Source organism: Oncorhynchus nerka, linkage group LG6 (assembly GCF_034236695.1).
Source record: "Oncorhynchus nerka isolate Pitt River linkage group LG6, Oner_Uvic_2.0, whole genome shotgun sequence".
Taxonomy (NCBI): Eukaryota; Metazoa; Chordata; class Actinopteri; order Salmoniformes; family Salmonidae; genus Oncorhynchus; species Oncorhynchus nerka.
Genome location: NC_088401.1, coordinates 54,867,717 through 54,878,456, shown reverse-complemented (window position 1 = coordinate 54,878,456; position 10,740 = coordinate 54,867,717). Strand labels below are relative to the sequence as shown.

General features: G+C 41.1%; 1 protein-coding gene across 1 annotated transcript; it reads right to left on the bottom strand.

The window, feature by feature from the left end:
• Window positions 1-844: 844 nt before the first annotated feature.
• Window positions 845-10,415, bottom strand: LOC115130671 (forkhead box protein O4). Its single transcript, XM_029662032.2, has 3 exons — window positions 7,955-10,415; window positions 6,278-7,728; window positions 845-6,055 (listed from the first exon to the last, which is right to left on the bottom strand). Exons 1-2 carry the CDS (start codon window positions 8,384-8,386, stop codon window positions 6,307-6,309), a joined length of 1,854 nt encoding a protein of 617 aa, XP_029517892.1. The 5' UTR covers window positions 8,387-10,415; the 3' UTR covers window positions 845-6,055; window positions 6,278-6,306.
• Window positions 10,416-10,740: the final 325 nt, after the last annotated feature.

The window sequence follows — 10,740 nt, the reverse complement described above, 5'->3', positions numbered from 1 at the left end:
GGTCCTTGCAGTTAAAAGTAAAAAAGATGGTTGTCTTATGTCATTGAGGCAGAGTAAGGGTGAGGCTAGCCTGGATCCATAACAGCATCTGAGACCGAAGACAGATGGCAGGGTGATTTGAGCATGTCTGCAATCAACTCATCACGGATCCCTGACCGTAGGCCAAGTTCCCTTCTTATCCCTCACCCCCGTGATCACTTTACTGAGAAATCCACATTTAACCTATCATGTTGTTGTGCAATATGAAACAAACAAGCAGTTGTGCCCATGCATATTGCTAATAGTTGGCAAAAATACTTTGATTTCATTTAAATTGTCACTAAAATAGAGCACAGTCAGTATGATTTATTTTAAGGGGCTAACTGATTCCAGCTATGATAAATGACAGCATGAAAGATAAAGGAATTGGGTTCAGCTTTTTTCTGATTCTCCATTCCTGTCCCACCAGTCCTCACTTGCTCCCATTCTCTGATTCTTAGGAACATAGGCCAACAGGTTGCAACAGAGGCCTGAATTCATTCATAAGGTAATGTCCTACATACATCTGTAATTACTTTGAAAGGCCTCCCTCCCTCGTGACATGATTAAAACATGGTAGCTGCTATTGGATAACATATGTTAATCCATTAGTCTCACAGAAATGTTGGACTTGCGTCTGAGAATCCTTTTTCTATACACGTACTCCCTCTAGTGGCAGATATTAAGCATTGTGAATCAATGTTAAAACGTTTTAAAAATTACATCCCAATGTTATATTCTTTGATACCATTAAGTTCATGAACAATATACATGTGAATTATAGTGAACCAATGACATGTTGAAATAAAATAATTACTTGGCTAAATGAGTTAAACAAAGTTTATTTCCACTTTCCAGAACCGTATTCAACGTTATCTCTGGCCGACTTTACAACATGTAAAGTACGATTGGGAGAGAAATATATGGATGTCCAGAGAGCAAACATATCAATCATTATTTTTTTCCCCCCTCGTTATGTTGAGATCACAACATATTTATCTCATGATCATGACATAACAAAGGTTGTTTTGTCGAGATCACGAGAAACTCTATAAATAGGAGTGGACCTATTGATGATTGACAGTATGGTTGAAGCGGCAGAGCCCACCGTGGATCAGCGCATATGTTTTAAAGGAAAACTACACCCAAAAATGTTTTGCTTGTCAGCAATGACATTTTCAAGATGTAACTTTCAAAATACAGAAATAATCCTGTATGATGCAAAATGTAATGATTTCTCTATTTTGAAAGTTACATAGCTTAAAACGATTGCTGACAGGCAAAACATTTTGGACTATGTCCACAATGGACTAATGAAACAAATACCAAAATATAGTTTTTAGGTGGAATTTTCCTTTAGGTTTTCTTCGGGCATTTAAGCCCTGAACGATGCCTGACAGGCAGCACTGTCTCCCAGGCTGTGCCAACCCCAAGACCACAGCCAATCGGATGCGAGCAACAACGCAGCTAACTTTGCTAGTATTGTGAGCGAGCTAGCTAGCTCGTAAAAAAATATAAATAATCTATGCTGATTGTTAGCTTGCATAACTGATGTGTATAATTGTAAAGGGACACTTCATGTTTTATGGATAATAAACATTTACAGTGGGTGAGCTCCATTCCTGACAGGCTGATCAGATTTAATTTCAGCCTCAGAACTTGATCAGATTCAATAGCAGCCTCAGAGCTTGATCAGATTCAATAGCAGCCTCAGAGAGTGATAAGTCAGGATGCTGCCTTGTTGGCTGTCTGCAAGGAGCCTTCCTTTGAAACAGCCTACAAGGCAACATCCTGTTTTATCAGCCTCTAAGGCTGCTATTGAATCTAATCAGCCTGCCAGGAATAGAGCTCAGCCCCTGGATCAGATATTAATTTGCCTATAAAGCACCTTGACAGCTAATCTGCCTAATCAGCCTACAAAGGAGCATCCTGACTTATCAGCCTTTGAGGCTGAAATTGCATCTGATCAACCTGTTAGGAATGGAGCTCACCCACTGTAAATGTGTCCCTTAAAATGATACACATCAGTTATGCATGCTAACAACCTGCATAGATAACAAGCTAGCTAGCTAATAAGACTACTTAGCTAGCTCACAAGACTGGCCAAGTTAGCCGTGTTGTTCCTTGCATGCGATTGGGTGTGGTCTTGGGGTGGTGCGCAGCCTGAGAGAAAGTGCTGCCTGTCAGACATCGTTCAGGGCTTAAATTCAGCCACAGGGCTCCTCAACGGTGGTTATCGTGCATCTGAACAAAGGAATGGATGATGTGTGGTACTTTTGATTATCTCGTGATCTCGACAAAACAACTTTTGTTATGTAGTGATCATGAGATAAATCATTTGTGATCAACATATGGGATTTTTAAAAACATTTTATTCAAATGTCCTCTTGTAGTGATAAGACCAAAACTAATCAAAGTAAATCAACCCATATTGGCTATGCACAACTTATCAACCCCTGACCCCCTTCCCCCCCCTTAAAAAGAAAATACTTACTCAACCCTGTCCACATACTAAAATGCTGTACTATCAAAAAGTGGGGCCATTTTTTATTTCAAAATAAGAAAATTACTAACTGCTACTTTTATTATAAGAAAATTAGTATTAAAGAAATGTAAGAAACATATTGAGAGGAAATATTACAGGGACTAGGGGATACAAAGTAAAAAGCCCATAAATTGTAGGTGACAGTGGCTGAAACTCCAGCAGATTACTCAAGGCATGACCGAGCAAATAAAGTCTATGAGAAGGATGTCCTCTATACCCTGTGCTTTTACAAACAGTCACCAACACACAAGTTACATTACTGTCCAACACTGACACATTCACTTTCATTACAGTCCTATCAAACACACACCCATCCTAAGATGCATAAGCAGAAGACATGTCTCAAAGACCCGGACGATAATGGTAACAATAGTATGACCCTGTGGAATCCATCACAGCAACCAAGTTGATTTGTTGTACATCAATGGGACCATTAAATTAATTTCCTTTTGCTTACATTTCATACATCATTACTAAAATACCTCAAACTACATGGTATTCACTTTAATTTCAAAACTATTTGTAAGTGACAACGTTTGGGGATCACAATACAGAAAAATAAAAGGTTTGTTTCTTGAAAGATGCACTATGCAGAAATCGCTCCGCCATTTCCTGGTTACTAAAATTCTAATAGCTTGCCTAATTTCAGTTTATGTGACAAAACAATCACGCATAGTGTAGAGAATTATTGTACCATCTAAACCACTGTGAAATATATTTTCCATAACCAAAAATTATATTTTCAGATGGTGTATAAAATCAAAAGTAAAAGACAAAAATTAAACTTAAAAACGGGAAGCATAGAAATAGTGCACATAGAACAGATCTACCGCTTCTTAGACTTGCTTACAATGACGACAATTTTGTCAGGTTGCCCAAAAAGTTACATATTTCAGATTTAACTAATCACAACCTCACTCAAAATATCCTTGTGCTGCATACAAATGATTCAAGGCCCTGAAATAATCGAAATATGCACCCATTGCATTATGGCCCTCTTAGGGTATGTCATAAATGACAACTAGCACCGGTCAATAGAAAAATCTGTGTGAAAGAGAGTGCTTTATACAAATGAAAAGCTAAAGTATTCACATGGTTACAGTGAAATGATCAATAATGGATGTCAAACTCCATCTAGGATGCATTTCAGATGAAAAACTGGTCAACACAAAACACATTTACAATAAATGATACCTTTTCTTCTGTCGTGATCAAGTATTTAAATACAAACTTCCTCTTAACACAAAACTCATCTTCAAAAGGAAAAAAACATGAAAAATGACATGGTGCATCTTGCTATTGAATAACATGCTATAGTGTTCAATATTGGCAGTTTAACAACCTCGAACAAGACTATTGTTATGATATACATTACTAAAGATCTCTTGTTTATTTCCATCTTAGAAAGTAAAATTAGAATTTATATTTTTAAGTGTTAAATTGAGAGTGGTATGGTTCAAAGACCCTTGTGTCAAGGATGCCTCGCGATCAAGAAAATGGCAAAACACGAGGGGCTGTTGGTTTCCAGTCTTGTATTTTAACATATAAATTCACCTAAAATAAATGTAATTCTGATGATTATCTGATTACTCACTTAAGGAAGATGTTTCCATTATTATTATTTTTGAATGACCCTGAGATTTGATCGCCGCATCATTTGAGATGTGAATTCAGCATCACTGCTGTAAGCAAAATGTCCTCCATTGTGTAAATAACATGTGCAGGTTTTTACTTGGATTTAAATTTCACAATAATCAAGTCAAATTAACTAAGTGGCAAGTCAATTTGGAAAATCAAGTTATTATTCTTTCTTTCTTTGGCTCCACTTGCGAAGCTTATCTACACTCAGATGTTTTTTTGTCCCAAGCACCCCCTATCTGCCATGTAATTCTTAGTGTTATTTTGATTATGTATAAAATCTACATGCATCTCATCTTTTACAAAAAATAAAGGAATATATAGAAAATGACCGTTCAAAATGATCTGAAATTGTTTTTCTCCATAACGTCCGATTAGTAATAGAAATATATTCATATAGGTTAATATTTCACATATAACCTCCATCTAAATTGTATATTAAACTAGTCAAATATTTTACTTCTCACGTGTTGTATTAATTTAATGAAAAGAAAGATGTATAACAAAGTTATCAGTGAGAAAATATTTCCACGTGAAGTCCCAGTTTCCTTACTTTAAGGGATAGAACATTGCAGGAAAACATTAAATGCAAAACCCTTCAAGAGAAGATCTTAACAATTTCCTTCAAGATTTCTTTTGAATTCTCCTGATTGATCTGCATAGCATGACATGTCTATTTACATAGCATGTATACAACCTTGCCTCTTTTCTTTGATGAAATGATTCAACCGAACTTGGTTTAGTCTCTTATTTTGCCATTAGAGTACAGGAGCCACATGACAAGAATACTCCCAAGTGCCTTGAAACACAACCCAGTTCCGCAAAACCTTCAAACGGCCCTTAAAGCAGTGGAGGAAAACTGCTTTCAATGATATAACACTTTGTCAACAAAATAATTTGTTGGCAAATACAATTACCTTTGAATGCCCCCTGTAAAAAGCTCACAAATCACTTTTCTTCACATTGTTAGTGTAACTGCACATCAGGAAAATAAAAAACTCCACCAAAGTGTTTTCTACCCTGCTCTTTAGCACACACTGAGCGGAGTCATGAATGCCAAGCGGTAAATGCATATCACATACCCTGTACTGTTAAATGACTACGGACATAACTCCTAGTTACTTTGCAGCTCCGGTCTCGTCAATGAAAAAGAAACAGAAGCACATGTTTCGTACCACCAAGCGACCAAATGTTAGACTACGTTCGGTCAACATGCGGAGTCCAATGTGAAATCATATATCTACTTGGTCTCATCCAATGACTTAACATCATCAGCCTTTGCTCGTGTCATCTTCTCAATATTTGAATTGAGGAAAGTCCAGAGGAGTGTGTTGGAACTTCAATCCCTCCATAGATAAAGATGCAGCAGCGTCATTTCATGTCCAAGTTGGCGGTAATAGTTAACCACCTACAATTTATATGAAAACTGGCAATTTCTTCCTGTGTGCACTGTCCATTTCACCTTCAATATCAAAGACATCAAGGAAGTGTACCATATCAATCCTAAAACTACTTTGGTATAGTAATAATAGTCATTGTGATATTAACTTAAGAGTTGTTAGTTGTGCTTCATCTTTTCACTCCAAATAAATTCTGTCATACTTTTCTCAAACACTCATAAAAATACGGCAAAGTCCCCAAAAGTTGCAACTGTTACTAGGGGGAGGGACATGGATGGCCCGTGACATGGATGTCTGAGGTCTGGTTTCATCAAAAGTACAAGCACAAAGGTTTAAAAAATTGCTTCGGAATTGGATCTTCAGCCAATAGGGAGATGAGGATTAGGAATGAATGCACCAGGTGTGTTCTTTGTTGTAGGTGTCATTGAGTTTGTGTGTGATTGGGGATCCTTACCTGCAACAACAAGTAAAAGACAAATGTTCAAATTGTAGTTCATGATGTTCTTGATTAATCTCCAGAACAAAGCAGGGGATACAGGAAGTGAGTGAGGGTGAGAGGGAAACAAGGGTAATCATGAAGAGGATAAAGAAAGCAATGGGTAAAGAAAAGGGTGGTTTAGTTGTGGAGTGCAAAACTACTGAGAGGTTAGAACCTGAAAGTATAATTTCAGCATACCTGGCTAACACTGCAAGGTTGCTGAGAAGTTAGCTGGGTACCCAGTTGTGGGCGGCGCTCTGCGTAGTTGCAGGGCCAGAGTAGCTTTGCCCACCTATGGGGTCAAAGTTGAAATCAATGCCCTCTCCATCCATGAGGTCACTGTTGATGATGTAGTCCACGTCACAGTCCAAGTTCTCTGTGAACATCTCAATGTCCAAGTCGGTGGGCAAGCGGTCTTGACTTGGTAGGAAGGAGCTCGGCGTTCCGAACTGGCCCATCCCTGGCAGACCTCCTCCTATATTGGATAGGCCCCCTCCGTGGTGAGGCCCCAAACCTGGCAGCTGTGCATGCTGAGCTTTGAGGGCTGAGAGCTGTGGAGAGTCTTGGGCCATGCCTGACAGGATCATGCCCAGGCCCAGTTGAGAGTGCTGCTGTTGGAGCTGGGACTGCATCCTCATGGATGCCACAGTGTTTGACTCAAGCCCCTTCCCCAGCAACAGCTGGTTTGGTTTGGGCCGCCCTCCCACCATGGGCCCCCCCATGCCCATCATCCCCACTACACCAGGACTGGGCATAAGGGGGTCCACCTGGGTCATCATGAAATCACTGGGAGGCGGGGAGTCCGAGGTGAGCAACGCCTCCAAGCTGGAGGGAACATGAGTGCCATAGAGACCAGTCCCACGGGAGCCAGGGCTGGGCATGGGGTTAAAGAGAGAGTTACCATAGTTTAATGGTTTGGAGTTGTTATTGTTGCCACATTGTGTGCCTGAGGACTGTCCCCCAGTCTGGTTGGGGGCCTGGGAGATGTTGGATGGCTGTAGCTGGCGGAAGGAGGGGAACCCGGAGCCCCGGGGAAGCAGTGTTGAGGCAGAGGGCAGAGGGGTGGGGGGAGCCGGTGGGGCTGTGCTGGGACTAGCCCCTCCCTGCTGCTCGGTCATCAGTGTCAGGCCATCGATCAGGTCCAGCTCCTCCATTAGTGTCTCAGTGAGGGTGGGGGGCAGGTTGCCCGTGGAGTAGCCCAGTAGACCTTCCTCAGGCAGGTCATCCTCATCCTCCTGCCCGGGGCCGATGGGGGACAGCCGGCCACTCAGGGTGCTGGCGTTGGAGCTGGTGCGTGGACGGAAGCTGGTCCACATGTCAGGTTCGTCTAGGCTACCACGAGATGAGGGGCTGCCGCTGTTTACCCCCCATTTGGGGAACTGCTGGGAGGAGTTGGGACTGTCTGCGCCCCCGTCGCCATCTCCCCCAGTGGTCCCGCCCAGGCCTGCTGCTGCCTTCTTGGTCTGCTTGGCTCGCATCCGGCTTTTCAGCAGTTTGCTGCTGTTGTCCATGGAGGCAGCACGGCGACGGGGGGCTTTCCCAGTCTTGCCCCCCTCTGGGTTGAGCATCCACCAAGAACTCTTGCCTGTGGACTCATTGTGAACTCTCAGGAACTTGTTGTGGAGTGATAAGTTGTGGCGAATTGAATTCTGAGTTAGAAGAAAGGGGGGGGGGCAAGAAAAAGGGTTTTAAGATTGGTTCCTTGTTAAATTTTCAGAAAACATTCAACTTGGTTTGACGATAGATTTCAAGCAATAACTTCCATTATTCACTAATTAATGCAGTGTAATAATGTATCATGTGTTCACAGCAAATTGGCTGTATAACATGGTTCTAACAATGTGAATAACAATAATGATGAGCATGTTTTTTTACCTTCCACCCTGCTGAGCTGTTGCTATCTCCTTTATCTTTGAAGTAAGGCACAGTTTTCACCATCCAGTCATATATCTGTGCCAACGTTAAGCGCTTCTCTGGAGAGTTCTCAATAGCCTGACTAATCAGGTCCGCGTAAGACTGGTTCCCCCATGCATTGCGCCGGGATGATCCCTTTCGGGGTGTGGCTCCACCTACTCCGGCTACGACTCCTCCCTCTGTTACCACAACTTTCTCAGGCTCGGATATGATTTGCTGTTGCTCCTGCTTATCGTCGTCGGCGGGCGGGGTTCCCGCAGAAGATTCAGGGCCATCCGCCCCCTCCGGTTTGACAGCTGAGATGTCGGGTCTGGGGAGCGGCCATGTGCACGACCTAGGTCTGCTTTGCGGCTCAAAATCTGGGTCAATCTTAGGTACCGTCGAACCCTCCATTGTAAAAGTTTTGTTTGCTACAACTATCCTAAATGTAGACAACTAAGAGATGATACATAAAATAAATTGTCAAGGTAAATAATAGTGAGACAGATATTGAAACAAAATGTTTTTTAAAATCAAAATAACAATATTGTATTTTTGTAGGGTCGCAGGTAGCCTAGTGGTGAAGAGCGTTAGGCAAGTAACTGAAGGCATGAATCCCTGAGACGACTATGTGAACAATCTGTTGATGTGCCCTTGAGCAAGGCACTTGACCCTAGTTGCTCCTCTAAACCGCTCTGGATAAGTGCATCCGCTAAATGACTCAAATGTAATCTGGGGACATGTATTTGTAATAGGCACACCAAAATGTAGGCCTATTCTTATCTAAGAAGGGGTCTATGTTCAAAATTAGACTATACTGTCTAACCAATATTGTATAACCAAAAGTTCTATATAAACCTCAACTATCTACACAAAAACGCTATGTTCCATTCTCTTATTAAAGGGACTAGTAGAAGAGAGAAACAATAATCTGGATACACCAGTATAGCGGTGTTAATCCTGAGATTGGAGATTAGGGGACCCAAATAATCCCTTTAATAGTAACTATCATAAACCTTCCGATTTACATGGAGCAGAGGAGGGCTGGGATGACGGTTCCTTTGTTTGTATAAAAGAACAAAGAGAACTCGGGGAGGAATGCACACCAAAACATCTGGATTGAAATCAAAGACCAATGCAATTTATGGCCCACATAACGTGTTACTGTGGGGTATATACTTAATATATATATATATATATATATATAAACGTTTGTCTCGGTAGTTTGTTGTGGAAAATGTAAATATATTCGATGTTTATGAAGGTAAAAGTAACGTTAGCTATAAAAGTATTGCTCTCACAACACTATAAATTGAACTGACTTATTTCGCGTCTTGCTTTTAGCTTTAACATTATAACATAAAAGTTACCCTCAAACACATATACTTTTCAAATAACCCACAAATGAGGATTACGACAGTGGGTCTCTGTTACAAAAGAGCCGACTAGGTTTGCGGTGCCTCCGTCTACACTTGTAAACAACGTGCTGTCCTCGCTCCTTCGTTCGTAGAAATAACCTCCCGCTTCAATAGAATACTGGAGTTGATATAATATTAGTTTGAACATTGATATCAAAATTCAAAGCAATTTAGTAAACAACAACTTTTTGATTTCAACATACATCTAACTGTCACTGCTCCCGTGAAACAATATTACTTAAGAGAGAACACAAAATCTGGATTCATGGAGCTTGCAATAAAATAGTCAATGTTTCAAGTAAAATAAATCTGCTATATTTGATTATCTAAGCAATGACACTTTTACTTCTGATGTCAAACCAGTAATGTTATGCTGGCTGTCGCTTCTTTGGCTACAGTACTAAGTAATTTTAGTCGACTGACAAAAATAAAATGTTGAGCGCAAAACCTTACTGAACAGTTTGATCATGGTGGTCTGTAAAACAAAATTAGAAGAAACAAATTGATCAGAAAGTCCGTGGTTTTCTGATTCAAGTTTTCACGCTCCTCCACATTGCGGGCAAGCGCGTGTCACCATCTGCCATGTTTCTTGACACGCAGCAGCACACGATGCTCGCGCGAGCACAAACCTTCAGAGTGTGCCTAAAATTGGATCAGTCCGCGTCTTGTGGCCAATTTAAAGCACGGTTCGTAATCCACGGTTTCTTGGAGTTTAGGCTCTCCCACCTCGGTTCGACTCCACACACCAAACGTAGTTTTTTTAAATAGCGTGATAGCCACTTAAAGTTAGCTGCTGGCTAACTCCAGTTATTTCGGAGTTTAAAATCCTTTCAAAAGTCGGAAAAAAAGGCTTCAGTACCTTCCTTTGGAATTCTCCCCCTTTCATTCGTTAGTTTCGCTTGACTTGTGGCTATTCTGGATGTCCAAATATTCATTCATCGTATATCTTTTTTTGTTTATTTTTGACTCGAGGCGAAGACTCCCTTCTGACGTCTGTTTACCACTGCCAGAAAACGTGTACTGCGCGTGCGTGGTGAAGACTGCTGGGAAATGCAGTCAGTCATGTGACTTCTTAAGCACGAATGTAAACAACGAACGGCTGTCGAGCTAAAATACCTAAATCAGGATTGTGTAACATTTCCTAAAGTGTACACACACCACCTAAACACCTAAACCAAAGCTGGAAAGTTACCCGACAATGGTCCATCATATTTCAATTGCCCAAGTAACCCAGACTTCTAGGCTACAGATCTATTCAGCTCCAATCTAGTCAAGAAGCACATGCATCCCTCTTTCATTTGACACTCAAACTTTCACCAATAGTCCCAGTCTATCGGTATACTGTCATAA

What these genes read in the sequence shown, in the direction of transcription:
- LOC115130671 (XM_029662032.2), bottom strand. Translation starts at nt 8,386, where the DNA reads ATGGAGGGTTCGACGGTACCTAAGATTGACCCAGATTTTGAGCCGCAA. An exon ending in ACAGCTCAGCAGGGTGGAAG is followed by an intron (nt 7,729 to 7,954) that starts GTAAAAAAACAT and finishes CTTCTAACTCAG; the next exon opens with AATTCAATTCGCCACAACTT.